The 18,463-nt window shown below is 35.4% G+C and overlaps 1 protein-coding gene across 1 annotated transcript in view; it reads left to right on the plus strand.

The window, feature by feature from the left end:
- LOC144432617 (SH3 domain-containing kinase-binding protein 1-like) overlaps nucleotides 1-18,463 on the plus strand; it is a 37,188-nt gene that overhangs the window by 16,644 nt on the left and 2,081 nt on the right. Inside the window, exons 4-10 of the mRNA XM_078120878.1 lie at nucleotides 2,400-2,645; nucleotides 3,588-3,790; nucleotides 10,524-10,587; nucleotides 11,481-11,686; nucleotides 12,310-12,370; nucleotides 16,755-16,913; nucleotides 17,723-17,835. Coding sequence (XP_077977004.1) covers nucleotides 2,400-2,645; nucleotides 3,588-3,790; nucleotides 10,524-10,587; nucleotides 11,481-11,686; nucleotides 12,310-12,370; nucleotides 16,755-16,913; nucleotides 17,723-17,835 — 1,052 coding nt within the window. The remainder of the gene's footprint in view (nucleotides 1-2,399; nucleotides 2,646-3,587; nucleotides 3,791-10,523; nucleotides 10,588-11,480; nucleotides 11,687-12,309; nucleotides 12,371-16,754; nucleotides 16,914-17,722; nucleotides 17,836-18,463) is intronic.

Below are 18,463 nucleotides of genomic sequence, written 5' to 3' on the forward strand. Positions count from 1 at the left end.
CATATACATGATATATATCCTACCATGTTGTACGGTATAGATCATGATTTCACTGGCTCAACAAAGCCATGATTGCAATACTCCATATTCCAGTTCCACATGTAGTGATGATGTTCAGGCCTTTTCACAGGTAGATTTGGCAAAGTGAGGACCAAGATTTTCGCTCTGACTGCACTGGAAGCATTACACATTATGTCCAGGATCATAACAATAGTGGTTGGTTAGGCACATTTTGATTATAGGTAGTCACTAAGAAATAATATAGTGAGGACAACATAGAAAATGAGTAATATAACTATTGTCTGCTGTCTTATGCTACAATACTCAACTATTCTGGCCCTTGCTTCTGTGTCCCCCCCACCCGCCCCACACACTTAAAAAAAAACACCCCCAAAAAAACAAAAAAACACAAAAAACACAAAACAAAAAAACAACAAAAAAAACACAAAAAAACGTAAAAAAAAAAAAAACCAAACAAAAAAACCCTCAAAAAACCACAAAAAACGTAAAAAAAAAAACAACCAAACAAAAAAACCCACAAAAAACAAAAACAGCTACAAGAAAGGCCTGCAAACAGCACTCCTAGTGGCCAAACCATGAAATCTTTTTATCTTTCTGATAACCAGACTATGGCATATTGACACTTTTATACAATGCTGAGTTATACAAAAAATGTAATGTCATAGTTATTTGAATTTACAGATATTTACATGGACATGTTCAGATGCAGAATACACATTATGAGTACATGTATGTATCACTGAAAAGCAACGTACCTAATCAAGGAAGATAAACAGGAAATTCTTGTCTCTTCATGGGGGTGGGGGAGGGGGGTGGGGTGGAGGGGTGCATTGAGTGATCAAAGTTAGCTTATCAGTATCTCACTCACTTAGTTAGATAGTGAAAACTTCCACTAGTGTCCTGTACACATCAATAAGTGAAGTAAATTTTTGATCAACATCTGTGTATTCTCATGAGAGAACCATAAGTTTCACTACGTGTTATTGTCTGATGTAAGTCGATCTTCATGCCAAATGAAAGCAGGAAATGTATGCTAGGAATAAAACACAGAGAAGTGAACTTCTTGTATCATATTCATGAAGTCACACACACACACACACACACACACACACACACACACACACACACACACACACACACACACACACACTTGATCAAAAAGCTGTTAGAATTTATTTGTGCATTGTTCCAGTGAAAATTCAACATATACAATGTATGGTTATTATATTATGTAAGAGTTACAAAAAAAAAATTGTATATAGTATGTCATGTACATGTATCAGCTGACTTTTTTTATGGTTACTTCTTCCTTCAAAAAGAGAACTATATGTACCTGACCCAAATATGAACATTTCATTTAGCATTCATAACTAGATGCTATGTATAATATAAACTATTACATGTACAATGCAATTCAGACATTCTTGTGAAAATCCATGCATGAAGTTTAAGCTCTGGTCACTGGCTTGGAACTTTGCGTGCACAATCATATGACCTTAGGTTCTTATTGTGGTGTATACTACAGTTTATCATACATACATACATACATACATACATACATACATACATACATACATACATACATACATACATACATACATACATACACACACATACATGTACATGTCGTACATACATACATACATACATACATACATACATACATACATACATACACACACACACATACATACATACATACATACATACATACATACATACATACATACATACATACATACATACACATATACATACATACATACATACATACATACATACATACATACATACATACATACATACATACATAAATACATACATACATACATACATACATACATACATACATACATACATACATACATACATACATACATACATAAATACATACATACATACATACATACATACATGTACATGTCGTACATACATAGATACATACACACACACAGTAAACCACACCCCCAAAAGTCATTATCAAATACTTGTATAATTAAAGGTACAATGTAAATTATCACATGCACACATCACAGCGTCACATGCTTCATGTGTTAACTCCTGTGTTCATCTCAGCTGAGAGTGTTCACTTACATAATGACTTTATTTGAATAATGTCATAGTTGTAACAGTTTATTGGGCACACATTTTCAAATTGTGATTCTCAACATAAGCTGGTACATGTATGAAAGATAACCCATGACCACTAGTGTCATGTAGTAGTACTACATTTTATATTTTAAACGGTACCACCACTTTCTATAAACTGTGCTATGATGGGAGAAAACCTGCATCGCACTATCCTTTACACAATTGCAGTTTGCGGTAATTTTGTGTTCTGTACACTGAATTGTCATTTTTGTGTGATTTGATTGAAGCTGGAGCCGACAAATTGAGGCAGAAACGGGCCAAAGTGACGTACAGTTACACACCACAGAATGAGGATGAATTGGAATTGAAACTAGGTGAATTAGTAGAGGTCACAAAACAGGAAGAACCTGGATGGTGGGAAGGAAAACTCAATGGAAAAGTCGGGGTCTTTCCGTCTAACTTTGTCGAAATTGTAGAGGAAAAAGGTCATAGTGCCAAGACTGAAGACAAAGGAGAAGAAACAAATAAAGAAAGTAAGTGTGTCATTTACTGTTACTATAGCAACCAGTTTACAAAAAAATGTCTCCCCCTCAGTTTTTACAACATTGTAGAATTTTAGAGAAATTTATTATAGAAAACTGAATACTGTATATGATAACTACATAACGTTGTGTAAAAGTTCTCTTTTTCCTAAAAAAGCTAACAAATCAGTTGGTTCCTGAGCTTGAGAAACATTGGCTTTCATTTACATAAACTTAGGGAGTCATGCACGTTTCCAGACAGATGAAATCTTTGTTTTTGTTACAAAAGGACACATGTATTCCTGGATAATATATTGTTAAACTTAACGGTTCCAAGAATCAAATTGGACAGTGAAATAAAGTTACTTTGCCATGGTAAATTTTAATTGACGGTGACATTGATCTGTCCACAGTAGATGGATTGAAATGTTGCACTATGTACAAATGTACTGGTCCAGAGTGACTACTTGTATATTTCACCTGTGTTCTTAATATTATGACTCCACACATGGCCTACAGAAGTACATATAGCGCGTATCAGATCACTGTTCACTCTCTCTGAAATGAACTAATGTGCCACCAAGTAGACATCAAATGAATATTGACTCTAGACATGGCGCAGAAGTACCTACAGCTCATTTCAGATTACTGTTCACTCTTTCTGAAATTAAGTAAATGTGTCACCATGCATGTAGACATCAAATGAATGCTGCAAAGGACAGATTACAATGTACAAATGTACAGGCATGTCTGTGCCTAGATGTAGTAAGTTTAATTCAATCTTGCCATCTTAAAGTTTAGGATGCGTAGTTCCTTATTGGTTTCTGTGTGTGATTGTAGCAACCAGAGAGAGTAAACATCATCTGCAATGCACTGTAAATGTACAATCATACATGTATATTTAACTAAGGCATAATGTTGTCAGTGACTTATGGATATGTCTTCACACCACAGAGGCCACCAGTCCAACTGTTGAAGTTCCACCGAAGAAAAAAATAGTTGGAGGAGTGGGACTCGGTGATATTTTCAAAAATGGTGCACCAAAATTGAGGAAAACAGGAAACACATTAGAGAGGGGAACACAACCTCCTCCAGTCTTACCCTCATCACGATCACCATCTGAAGAAAAGACCATAGTGTTAGAGGGTAAAAAACAGGTTAGTTACAGTACAGCATCACTTTGTTTATGATTTCCATTATATAGTGTAAAAATATCAGAAGCAATTCAATGTATGAAAGTTTGTATTTCCATAACGGCATTCTAATTCAACCCAAGTAGATGTAACTGTTTACTGTTTGTTATTAATTTTTGTCATAAAAATACCAGATCTTTACTGGCAACTGTTCAATCCTAATCAGTTTACAGTATTACCTATCTACATTGATGGCACTGTGTACACTGACTTGATATCTGTATGTAAACAGTACAAATGAATGGCCTGAACTATTAAGTATTAACCGACAACATTTTAAATTTACGGGCTGCTACTGTGACTGTACACTGTACATTTGTACATGCACACGACAAGACAATGTACCATAACATTTGTAAAAACAAGAATTAAAAAAAAAAAAACCCAAGTGATTCCAGTTACCACTAATTGGGCTTAAAGTAGTGTTTGGTGTGAATGGGTTTCATGTCAAAGATACAAAATGTAAGGTATACATATACAAGTATACAATTGGTTGAGAATGTATCTCTGATCATTGCAGTGGTCAAAGGTGAATAACATAGTATCATGGTGCACTGTATTGTTGCAGAAAATGCTGCCTGTGAATATGTGCTACATTGTATGTAAATGCATGTTTGAATATTCACATTGTCAGAATATTAAGTTTTCATGAGTTAATGTGTATACTTGGGTAAAGAACAAAATGTTCGCTTGTGAAAAACAAGTGCCAGCAGTGTGCACATTTATAGTGCTTACCGATGCTTGCATTGCAGTATACATTGTACACACTGCAGTACTACAAGTAGCTGAGTGTAAGCAATGTACATCCAGAACTAAGGAATGCTCCAAATGCTATGTATACTGCTTTCCAAGTGGTATCAGACTATACAGTATAGTGCTAGCAGTGTGCACATTGCTGTGCTAGCCAAGTGCTAGCAGTATGCACATTGTAGTGCTAGCCAAGTGCCAGTGTGCACTTTGTAGTGCTAGTCTAGTGCTAGCAGTGTGCACCCTGTAGTGGTAGTCTAGTGCTAGCAGTGTGCACACTGTAGTGCTAGTCTAGTGCTAGCAGTGTGCACATTGTAGTGCTAGTCTAGTGCTAGCAGTGTGCACACTGTAGTGCTAGTCTAGTGCTAGCAGTGTGCACACTGTAGTGCTAGTCTAGTGCTAGCAGTGTGCACACTAGTGCTAGTCTAGTGCTAGCAGTGTGCACATTGAAGTGCTAGTCTAGTGCTAGCAGTGTGCACATTGTAGTGCTAGTCTAGTGCTAGCAGTGTGCACATTGCAGTGCTAGTCTAGTGCTAGCAGTGTGCACACTAGTGCTAGTCTAGTGCTAGCAGTGTGCAGATAGTATATTGTACAAGTGGTAGCAGTGTGCACATTGTATATCCAACCAAGTGCTAGGAGCGTGCACACTAGTGCTAGCCAAATGACAGCAATGTGTATACATGTATTGCAGTACAAGCTAAATGCTAGCAGCATATATACTTTCAAAATGGTTGCAAGGTAGGTACAGCTAACCAAAATATGGCATAATGAAAACATTTTAAATGATTGTTAGTTGAGATAATGATACTAATGCAGGCCAATTGTATATTTCTCTCCAAGGAAAGCTACATAATGCTTCCCCCAGCTGTCAGGGTACGTGAAAGACACAATAACACAAATATCATACTTAAGTTGTTGAATTTAAAAAAACTACTAAATATGACTCTGATGTGTTAAAAACAGTGTGTCTAAAATAGTACTTTCTTTGTATTCTTGTAACGTTTTTTGGTGTATTTGATTTATAATTGACTAAAAAAAACTTCTGTGGAGTGGTGGGTATTAGCTATGTCTATGACTTGTAATCAAAGCTGTGGTTTGTTTTGCTTGTTTGTTTGTTTGTGACATCATTTTTACAATACTTATACAACTAATGGAGTCTTCACTTCATTGATACACTTAGATAATGGAAGCAAATTGCTAATCTAATAAAGAGTATTAAAGAAAACTAAAAAACAGATCAAAAACCAGTGTATACATGTATCTATATGCATGTACATGCATGTCAATTTCATAAGTTCTGAGATCAGTGGGGTGCATAGAGAAATTACTTGAACTCTTATACTTTGCTTAAGATGAACACTGTCATGATTGTGACTTCATTTTGTTTTTGAAAACAGGTTCTCATATACTTGTAGAAATAAGGTACCTTGTAAGTGTGGCAGAATAATTTAAAAAAAAAGTTTTGAAATTGACAATTCTGAAAATTAAATCAATTCAAATTAGTTGGTTGTCGTTATGGAGGAATTACAAACAAATATGCGTGTGTAACAACAGATAGATTCTGGATTTTTCTTCAGACACCAACCGTCATCACTTTAGTAGTCATCAAAACAAATTTCTTTACTCAATGTTCTTCACTTTAGTCTGTGTTTTTCTTTGAATCCCCAACCCCACCCCCTAGCTTAGTAAATTATTCCAGTGAATAACACTATACAGTGACACTGTTTATTACATTCCCACACAGACAGGACTTCCTTGTCTGTGATTCCCAATATATTTGTATCCTGGTGTTAAGTTGAGTTGGGGGAAATATTCCTGACATAAGGGCCTTGTCACTTCAGATTAAAGTAAAGTGGTGACAATTCTTCCATCTGGAATATTTTCTTACTAAAATTGTTCTCTTGCACTATGTTAAGGAAGTTTATGTCAAAAACTTATTGTATTAAGTCCTAGATTGCTTGAAATAAAAGTTTTTGCAATCAAACTAACAAACTCAGTCGGAAGTGATAACTGTAAGACATCTTAAAAGTTTTGGCATTAGCTCTTGAAAGAATCCGTAGTTATGATAATATTCAGATATTTATTATTTTTTGACATTTTCTAAGACCACTCTGAAAAGTTTGTTTATATTTACTCCTTTCATTAAATTTTTTATGTTTCTTACAAAAGAAGTGAAGTTCAACGTAATAATAGCTCTAAAATCTTATACAGGTCAAGGTCAACATATTGATGACATCATTGACCATATATGGTTGTATATTTCCAATGCAAATTAGTTGTTCAATTTACCACCAATCAGAAATGGCACAAAACTTGATAATTCCTAAATCTGAATGTGGCCATCATATTTACAGCTATTACTATTTAAAACTCAACATAACATACTGGCATAATTTCCATATATGGTTATTTGCAAATCAATTGTTCACCTCATAGCCAATCAGAAATGAAATTTAAGAATGTAACAGTTATTTATTAAAGCTCAACATATTGATGACGTAATTTCCATATATGCTAATAAGTTGTTCACCTCAAAGCCAATCAGAAATGAAGTCCACCTTAAAGCTCAGCATATTGATGACACAATTTACCATATATGGTTGTATGCAAATCAGTTGCTCAACTAATAAGCAATCGAAGTTGAAACTGATCTGTTTATCAGTGCAATATTCAGCCTGCCTTAACATGGTGTAGGAACTTGAGTTCTCTCACAGAGTTTAGAATAATTACTTCATTTCCCACGACTTCAAGTAACTTCACAATCTAGTATTTCACGTCTTTTTCACAGTTGACAGCAAGGCACACTGAACACGACTCCAACAGCAGTTACATGGTAATCCTTCAAGCCACCAGTTTTTAACCCGTCACAGGGAAAGTCAAAATATCAAAACTTGTCAAAAGAGAAAACAGAGTTTCACATTACTGAGTTATTTTGCTACATGTATTTGTATTAAAAGTACAATTCTCTTACGGATGAAACCTTTTTTATTCTGTTATACATGTATTTTGATTTGCATGCCATAAAAGGTGACCATGTCATGATAAAAATGCTTCTTTTGACATTGAGTTGATCTTTTGATCAACCTGTGTACAAGTTCTGATATCTCTAACAATCTAGACCCATGTGTGCATTCCCCTCAAAATCTATATTCACTGTTACTTTGACCATATAATATATGTACTTGTATGGTTGTGTTTATCAACCGTTGCCATGTGTGCAAATAAAGTTATGTAAAAATATAAAATATTCTATGTTTTGAGGGCTAAACCACATGTATTTTTCCTACAAGATATTGTATAAAGCACGTTTCAAGTCACTAATATTATGCAATCTTAATGACTCTCTAAATTCTTTGTATTGTGTGATTTTTAAAAATAATCTACAGTAAATGTTACAAAGTTCTTTTTATTTCTGTGTAACTTTTGTGATTTTCATTCTGTTCTCAACGATACAGTAAAGGACAAACTGAAGTTGATTCCAACTGTCAGTTTGTTGGCTTTACTGTACATATGTGTAATCTTCATAGTAGTTACCCATGCAGTGTATTTGTGGATGAGAACCCTGGTTCGACTCAGAGAGATGAAAAATATGACAGGATTTACAAACGTTTATGCATTAGATATTTTTTTTGGTAACGAATCCAAGTAGAAATGTCTATTTCATATAAGTAGATTTTAGTCTTTTGCTTACTTTAAAGGGCTATGTGCCAATCCCGGTTCATTGCATTAGGTTAATTATCTTAATAAGGAGTACGTGGGATCATTCTTTTGTTCTGTACCAACTCTTCTGTATAGCTCTGCCAGACATAATAGTTGTCTCAGCTAGAGTTTAATCCTAATCTGAAATGGGTGTGTTTAACAAAAACACTGCATAGTGACTATTTAAATTTCTGATAAACAATTCCTTTGTATTATCTCAGAGTCTGTCAAGATGTACTCATCATGGATAAAGACCATATATACATTGTGCATTTCTTTAATTAATACGAAATGCACCTCAGAAATAAACTGTTTAAACTTTTTGCTGGTACTTTGTTAACAAAAGGCAAACCCAATGTCAGTTAAAATCAAGAAAACAATTCGGGGGTCACCAAACACATGCTTGAAATACAAGGCACAATGAAGCCATTTTAGAATCCAATATGGCCGCCGAATACAGAGTGTTGTACGCTATAAGAAAACAAAAGATGTTGATTTCCTTTCAAACAAGATGGTGAACACTCAAATCTCTTTATTATTTCAAAAGTACAAGAAGCAAGCTTCTGTATGGCAAAGTTTGGAGAGATTTTTTAATAACTTCAAATTTTTTTCTCCGAGGTGCATTCTACCTTAAACATGAAATATGAAACCAAATCCATCGTTTTCTTGCACTGGAATTATTTTGTGTAATAGTTCTAAACTCAGTGCATGAACTATGCTTATTAAATAAATTATGCATCGAGATCAGAACTAAATATATTTGGTATAAAATGAAATTTGTCTTCATTTTTGAGTATTTTTTTTTGTTTTTTTATATACCTAGATGTACATGTCAGAAACTATAGTTTAAATTTGTGTGACTTCTCAAGTTCTCTGCAATGCATGTATTAATTACAGCGTGTTCTGTGTGTTACTTTCATATTATCACACTTTATTCTCCTCAGTAATGATTGATTCTGACTGTTGAAGTAAAACTACCATTAATTTAATTGACTTGTGTTTTTCTTGCTCTTTGGCCACTAACATGTCATGTCTTGACCAATGTGTCCTCTAAGCCAAATTGATGTACCACTGACACACGACAATGTCTTGTGTTGCACCAAAATTTGCTGTTCCTTATCCCAAGTCTAGCTGCTATACAACTCAGGCAAGTCTGCTTATGTTGAAGGTCGCCTGTGAGGTCGCTAACCCCAGTAGTACTGCCATGACCTTTCAGCAACCCCTAAAGTGCACATCTGGGGGGTCTTACTGTAAGACTACCGTATTCCTTATTACGTGGTGACTCAAATGAAAATCAAATTACTGACATTTTGATCCACAAGAAATTTGTCTTGTATTAGAGGGCACACAGGTCTGGAGTTGATGTAAACTTTCTGTGTGATATAGATATACTGTGAAAATTGAAAGTGAATTGTATTTGGGTCCTTGTCATAACCACAATGTCATAATGGTGATTATCTTTGATATTGATACTGTTCTAGGTTAGACTGTACATTGCTTGATATGTTGTGTTATTCCACCGATCATTGGCATAGCATGACACATCGTATTTTACACACTACTTTTTGAAATATGATTGATAATCCAATAAAGTGTGGCTTCATTCTCCAACTCTTTCGACTGAATTTTATTGTAGGCCGCTTTCAGTCATTACTCCGTCACAAGAGATCATATACTTTATTCCTAGCAACGAGACATAGTTTTACAGAACAGAGGGAGCTATCTCCAAGGACAAAATGATGAGATACATGAACTTGTGATATTGAAAGCTCAAACTCTATAATAAAGATAATAGAATTAAGAAAATTGTGCTTTATCATTTGATTAACCTTTCCTTAACCTGATACAAAGGATGAGCGTAGGCAGTCTAACTTATTGAGTTTGGTATGAAATAACTAAGAACTTGCTCCCAATGAAGTTGAATTTAAAACTTTGTATTTCTACATTTCTGTCCTGCACAAAGGACCTTTGCCAGGAATCTAAAAATGAATAAAAGAAAAACATTGGATAATAACTAAAATGTAATAATGAATAACTTACTGTATACATGTAAATCATAACTTTATATATCATTTAAGAATCTTGCAAAGTCACTTATTTATCAGCAGTTTCCTTCAATATTGAGAAAAGTTGTGGGTATTACATGTACATGTACAAGGAATCCATTACAACACACTTTCAATTCTGATCATTACTGTATACATGTAGAGATATGATTTCCTCTGATATTGATTGTGTATCTATTTTACAGGGGTCACTAAAACGAAACGTAGCTCCACCACCACCAGTATCTGACTCAACCAAAAAAGGCAAATGTAAGTAGAAATGTCACATTATCCTGCTGTTGATATCATCTAGATCATAACATGGCATTGAATCATCTCTGACATTGTTTGGCTCAATGAGAAATCGTGAATCAAAAGTTGTTTTGGTCAAATGAGTAAACCTTAACTGTTCGATGATGTAAACAATATACCGTAACTGTAGCATCCTGAGCAGACAAATATACCATATTTGGACGTTATGTATCTGTTATGTCTACATTGAAAATCACCTGATTTGGCAAAATTAATAATTCAATGTAAATATTTTGGTTAATAAGCACTGTTATTCTAGTCCAAGTTAAAGTTGAAAATTGATAAAAAGATGGTAACTTACTTAGTTGTACGATGTAAAATCTGCCTGAGCTCCTGAGGTAGTTCTCTGTGTTGCCCACCAAAAATTATAGTACACTGTATTGAAGACTATGGCTGTTTTAAATGACTGACTTCCCCATCTGTTACCAGGGTTACCAACCCTTAGCAAAAACACTATTTGATATCAGAACACCTTCCTGTACTTAGATATTAATCCCAATATTTTTCTTTGTTTAGCCATGGAAAATACAAGTGACCTAAGGAGCCTTGTCACTACAAGTTGCTAGACGAGTAGTGAAACAGATTTAGGTCACAAGTATTTTCTGGTTGAATGAAAAGAGGTATTGAGGAATAATAATCCATTCTCAATCATAATTGATGACAAAAAAAACAACAAAAATAATGGTGATTGGAAATGTGACTGATATTTCTATCACTACAGAATGCGTGTTGTAGACAAGGGTTGTTGTGAAGTAGAATAACCAGGGTATATAATCCATATTTTCTGTTCAAAGATAATAGCTTATACATGGTGTAATGTATACTATATCTTTCTTTATGTCATTTCCTAGCTGTAAAACGAGCTAAAGTATTATTTACGTACACTGCTGAGAATCCGGATGAACTTGGATTGACTGAGGGTGATACCATTTCTGTACTCTCACAAGATGGAGGGGACGAAGGCTGGTGGAAGGGAGAATCTAATGGCAAAGTTGGAGTTTTCCCAGATAACTTTGTCAAACTTATCGAAGAAGAAACAGAAACACATCATGTGCATGTATGTTGCTTTCATTTCTCAATTACTTCAAAAAGTTATGGCTCTATTAAAAAAGACATCCATACCACATCTTAAATCACAATGGGCTCCCATTTTATGTTCATGTGATGTCTATACCAGTTGTTGTCTCCTTCAAGTGATGAACCCATCATGCTTGAGTCACGTGAACTTCTGTTTGCAAACAATTTGTAGTATTTGTCACTCAGTACTCATTATTGTCTTAGGAAAAATAGCATGTGACTAGACATAAGGTACATACTCATCTTAAATTTGCACATTATCAAAGATCCTTAGATGAAACACTGAGCAAGAGTACCATTTCACATAATCTAGATGCTGCATGTGGTATCGTATCATCTCTTCACCCGGACATAAAGAGAGATCTTGAGATCGATGCACAGGTAACACTAGACTACAGTTAACACAATTGCTGTTCAAAATTGTTTGATGATATGTATGGAAAGTTTTAAAATTAAAAACATTTCTTGTCTGAGATACGCGATGACAGCCCATACACCCCTGACGATACTGATGAGACATCAAGGAAAATTCTGGCCACACTTCCAAAGAATTTTGATTCTACAGGAGTACAAATTTTCATTTGTAATTTTTTGTTGTCATAGTTTCAGCATCCAGATAAACCAAAGAAGCCTCCACCTCCATCAAAACCCAAACCTGCACCAGGTATGTATCAGAATGGGCATTCTAAAGGCCCATGATTCAGTCCCACATTCTTGCATTAGTGCTATCTTATCAGTGGACCCATAAGGATTACATAGGATTATTTCATTGTGCTGGACCAACCTGTTCTAGAGTTCCACCAGACAACTGTTTTTATCCCCAAAAAGTTTTATTCCTAATTAAAATTGGGCCTTTAATGGACTTTGTCACAGGAACTCCTATGTTTCTGGAATGGCATTGAATTTCAACCACTATAGAAGTCCTAGAAAAAGTGTTGTAGTCACAAAAAACCATTTTGTATGATATTTGTGAAATGACCAGCCTTAAAATGTTTCAAAATGTTCTGTTGTCTAACAATTAAACTTGAATTAATTTTTATGGTGTGAGGGTGGAGGGTAGAATTCCTTTTAGATAAAGATATATAATACACAAATTGGTGTCTAATTTTTGTGGTTGTACTAAACCAAATGTTTCATTAAATTGAAACAGATGTTGGCAGTAATTTTTTTTGATGATTTACGCCTCACTTTTCTTTTGCTTGTCTTTGATTTCTAACCATAATCTTGCTTGTAATGTTCAAATCTTTTTGTTATCAAATTCCATTCCTGCTTTTCACAAGGCTAGCTGTACTGCTCACATTTCTTTCAAGGGAAGAACAGGAAATGTAGTCTATTACTGTAATCCACACTATATAAGTACTAAATATAATGAAGTAATGGTTGTATGTTACACAACATAAATACAATATAATACAAGGTCTTCAGCAATACATGGACAATAACGTGGACCCCTATGCAGATTTCTAAAAAAAACACAAAAACCCCAAAACATCCAAAATGTTAGACAGTAAGATATGGCTTGTTGTTCACCCCTATCAGGGTTCTCAACCACAGTGATAGCGTGGCATGACATGTCGTATCTCACAGACTACCCAGATGTATATTGTATAATGATTTGATGATGAGAAAACAGCGCATTTTGTACTACTACATAATGGGGTGGGTGGGGGTGGAAATGGGGGGGGGGGGGGTATGGGAAAGAAATCATCTCAGATGCATATTATTATGACCATGATCAGTCACCACACTGAATTAAATCTGTAGGAAAATTCAACTTAAATTGTTAAGATATATTATTTTGCAAATATGAAAAAAAAATCACAAATTACGATATAGTACATTCTGAACTACAACATAATTATGGTTGGTAGATTTGTGAAAAATTATCCCGAATGTATCAATATTCTGATTTATCAGTAGTCATCACACTGAATAAAATCTGCAGGAAAAATGAAGTGAATTGTTCAAGATATACTTTGCGATATCAAATTTACATAATTGTACTTAATTGTGGTGGTGGTGGTGGTGGGGGGGGGGGGGGAGGGGGTATCGTAACCTTACCACCATGTTGTCACAATTTCAGTTTGAATTTTATGAACATACTCCTTGACATGGACAGTTTTATGAAAAGTTTTCAAAGGAGATTTTTTGGTCACCTGAATCATGTTTTAGTTTGCAATAAATATCGACACAAGTTTTGATATGACAACAAATGGAAGATATTGACGTCAGGACCCTAACAATTTTGTCCTTACATCTTATCAAACCCAAATGCTTCAATCATTTTGACATTTGCTTGCTATATACTGGTGTTGGGGGCTTATCATTAAGCAGATTGATTTTTACATTTCATAATTGTTGTCATTGTGCTGTAGCAGAAAAACCTCCCAAGCCAGAAAAACCACTCAAGCCAGTTGACATATTATTAAACAGAGGTAAGAAAGGCCTTCATGTGACCCATCACATCAGGTGCATGTCAATAGTGGGTACATCCCTTATCCCATCTGCATGTTTCACGACAACCCCTATCTGTATTCCAGATGTCTGTGTCCTTTTGTTTGTCTACTGTCCTCAGTAATAATGCCCCATGTGTCAGTCCGTGGCATGTGTATAGTATTCTGTCATTGTTTATTGTCAGATTCCCAGTTTAATGTAGAATTTGTGTGACTACACTACCTGTCCTGTTGTCTATATATTCGCTCCGAATCATTTGGTGCATATACATTGTACATTACATTCTGAGCTATGTATCTCAATCATAAGATCTGTAAATCTTTGATGCCACATGGCAGGTTTATATACGCCTACTTGATACCATGGTCCTGGTTCTCGTTTTGGAGATCTGTATTGTTCCTTCATTACCTGACAGGACTCTGCTTCAACCATGGTCCTACGTTACATGGTAGAAATTAATGTACATGTACACATTGGTCCAAGGTCTCAAAGTTGAAATCTGCCTGGTCACATCAGAAATATAGAACACATGTGTACATAAACCATTCTCCCTTGCCTCAAAATCAAATAGACATGTCACATATTACATACTAGGATTACATACATGGAGCACAGTTCTAGTCTCAAAGATAAAATATACAATCACATATCACATAGTAGAAACACATAGTATGATTTTGTTCTCAAACACCCAATCTATCCAGCTCCTCAGGTACATCATACATCTATCATATGGTGGTTGGTTTCAAAGATCAAACCTGCTCATATTGTCAATAAATATTCATATATAAACATCAATCATAGTTCTTTTTCTCAAAATTTGTGTCTGGTCAATTCTCTGCTGTTATTATAAGAACTTGTACACCTTCATTATACCAAGTTGGATCTCTCAATTTTGAAATCTACGAAGCACATGTCAATCATGCGACAACTGGAATACATACATTTTGGAATATCAAGCATGTACTTGATCCCACAAATAAATGTTGTAGCTCACATAACACATAACATGTACACATAGAAGTAACATCAACTCAAATGGTTTGCCCCTACAGTTGAAATCTACTAGTTCACAATAGTTGCACACTTCACAAAGTCATCCATATTATGCACCATGTCACTGTGCACTATGTGATTCTCCACACTTATTATTCTAACCTGCAATCACTTTACATGTACACTACATGTATGTGGTTGAAAACTTCACAGACAATGTATCCACACTATGCACTATTGTCACCTTTCATGTCTATGCACCATGTGGTTCAAACACCCTATCCACTGACTTGTACAACATGCACTTAGTTAAGTTAACAATAGAATAAGCAATAACCAATTTTGACCAAAGTATACTGGTATAAGTTGGTAGATTAGATTACTTACTACCTGTTTGTTTACTTTTGTGGTACAAGTGATAAATTGGTGAACTGTATAATCATGAACAATATAGCTATTTTGATTTTAATTACTTTCTGTCATCTCTCTGTCTTCTTTTTAGATTTATTTTGTGCTGGCTTTCATCCACTTTTGCTACATGATTTAGAAATCAATATTTTTTTGTATGAGTGTCATTTCATTAAAGGCTCCTGTTTCATGTTTCACAGTATGTCTACTATTAACAGATGTAATGAGATCTTTTTTGGCATTTATTCAATGTTTGTCAAGGTTCATCTTAAAGCCACAGTACTGGCAATACATCATATTCTGGTTATCAGAAACACAAAGGTTGTGTAATGTGGCCACTATCGTTTCATCAGCTGCCCTTGACTAAACATCCAGAATCCAGTATCATTTAATACTATAGCGTATATGTACTTTGAAAATCATCCATTCCCAATGTTTCATGGCAAAAGTTAACAACATTCTAGTCTCGATTACCCTCTCAAGACTGAGCCCATTGGGTTTGGGGAAACGTAATCCCTGTCATCGTACATTTCTTCAAAGTAAAGAAGAAGTGGACATATGAGGCCCATTCTTGAGACATGCAAACCTGTTGCAAAGTAACCAGGATCATTCAGCATGCAATGCTGGAGGTGATGCATTACCCTGGGAAAGAGATCTAGTGCAGCCAACTTTGGATTACTTTTCCCTAGAATCTCATCTAGGTGATCTTGCTAGTAGAGCCTCCAGCAATGAGAGTGGTTAAAATGAGACTACCGGTAATAACTTTCTTGGTTAATTTAAAACACCCAATACTTCTACTTGTTCTTAGTGTGATAGTTTAAATTTATGAAATTCAAAAAAAAAAAATGTTTACATCCATTTCGTTGACTCCTTATTCAGCTATGCATTTGGCATACATGATGAATAGTTTAACCCTCATTTTCCTTGATCTGGAGACATTTGAATGCAATCTTTCTTTCAGTGGAAAAGCTGGTAACCAGAATATGATGTGTAATGATATATGCAACTTATAACATCCAAGTTTTTGTCAAAACAACAAATTGTACCCTTACCCTTTAATCATGTGTTGTTTAGCTACTGGTTACAAGAGCTCCAACAATGATGAATCTTTCAGTTTAGCAGTTTCTGTTTCTTCATCCCTTGTAATCACAACCTCAAGGTAGCAAAATTGTTATCTTATTTGCTTTCAGATGATAAATCGTCAGCACCCGTTGGAGGCAAGGCGGTTCTTCCTCAATTGCACAATGTACCTCCTAAGAAACAAGACAAAAAGAAGTCTGCACCCCCTGTACCAATTGATAAACCCATTGATACTAGCAAACATAAAAATAAACATGAAACACCATCAGGTAAGGGAATGGCTTGTATTAATGTGTTGCTTTACTATTTCTATCAACCTGATGAGTTTGCTATGTTTGCCCATAGACCCTCCCCCACCTATGGTTTGCCTCTAGGGTTTGCCTAGTCTCGCTGCCAGACCCGTGACTATTGTCCCTAAGCTTTGTAAGGCGCACGAAGCTGCAAAAAGTGAGGGACTTTCAGTTCCGACTATTAAGTCGCTCACTTCTCAGCCACTCTTACAGAGCTAAGGGATGATAGTCACGAGTCTGGCAGCGAGACTACGGTTTGCCTGTCTCAAGCTGCCTCCTGGGTTTGACTCTCTCAAGCTGTGCTAAAGCTATCTACTTGTGGCAAGTTTATCTATTACATGTAATACTTATCATGGTGGAATATTTCACTCCTTGGTGTTTGATTGTAAACAAATTGTTGATAAGGCCTAGGCTGGCTAGTCTACTACACACATTAATGTTACATGCACACCCGTGCAGTAAACTAACAACTTCACTGGAAATTATGATCTCAATGCATGCTGTCGTGTTCTGTGTAGTGATAGTGAGATTTGTCTGACTGACAGTTTGTGTTTATAGTGATTAATGATGTGGACTATATTATTTTAAACAGAGGAACGCATCACAAGTAGGTAGTTTTATCACAGTATCCAACAGGCAAACATGGCAGATTGGTTGAATCATGTTGTCAAAATATCAAAAGAAAACCATAAAAGATGTGAACACAGCAAGGAAATGGAATTAAAAAGCTTCATGTAGTACTGGCTATTAAAAAATTGACAAGGCTTCTGTTATGCTTGGTATTGTAGTTGACTTTGATAGTGTAGAGTCGTCACCAGATAAATTAACCCATTTAACCAAGTTCCGTGCTGCTAATCCAGAAAGACGACCACCATCACTACATGTTAAGCCTGGTGACAGGGTAAGTATTCTATGTAATTTTTAAGAACAGTACTCGGTGTTGTCTTTGTTGCTTGCATTTTTTTGAGCCTGATGAGTCACCTTTTGCAAGTAACTTATTTATGAATTGTTCACCTGTTCAAGGTATGAAATTGAATGAAAGAAGTTTACTTGCAAGAAGCAGGACAATAGATGTGTGAGATTGGTTGAAGTATGATTCAGACTGACTAACTTTTCACAATTGTATATTCCATATCTGCTACTGATGCACCTGGTTTGAAGTCTACCCAAGACACAGACACACAGTCCAGCATACATGTACACACACTCATAAATACATACATACACATCCTGTACACACACACACACACACACACACACACACACACACACATGCACACGCATACATACACGTACACACATATACTCACACATACACATACACACATAAATGAAATCACACACATATGAACCTGCTCACCTCATAACCTCAAATAAACACGTGTATACACAAAAACCACTCGTGCGTGTATGTGTGCGCGTACACACACACATACACACAATCGGCATTGGCGTAGTCTTCAGTCCAATTTATGACTTTTTTCCCCACCAGAACTTCAAAAAAGCATTACAGACTGCACCCATTGCTA

This window comes from Glandiceps talaboti, chromosome 3 (assembly GCF_964340395.1).
Source record: "Glandiceps talaboti chromosome 3, keGlaTala1.1, whole genome shotgun sequence".
In the NCBI taxonomy this organism is placed as follows: Eukaryota; Metazoa; Hemichordata; class Enteropneusta; family Spengelidae; genus Glandiceps; species Glandiceps talaboti.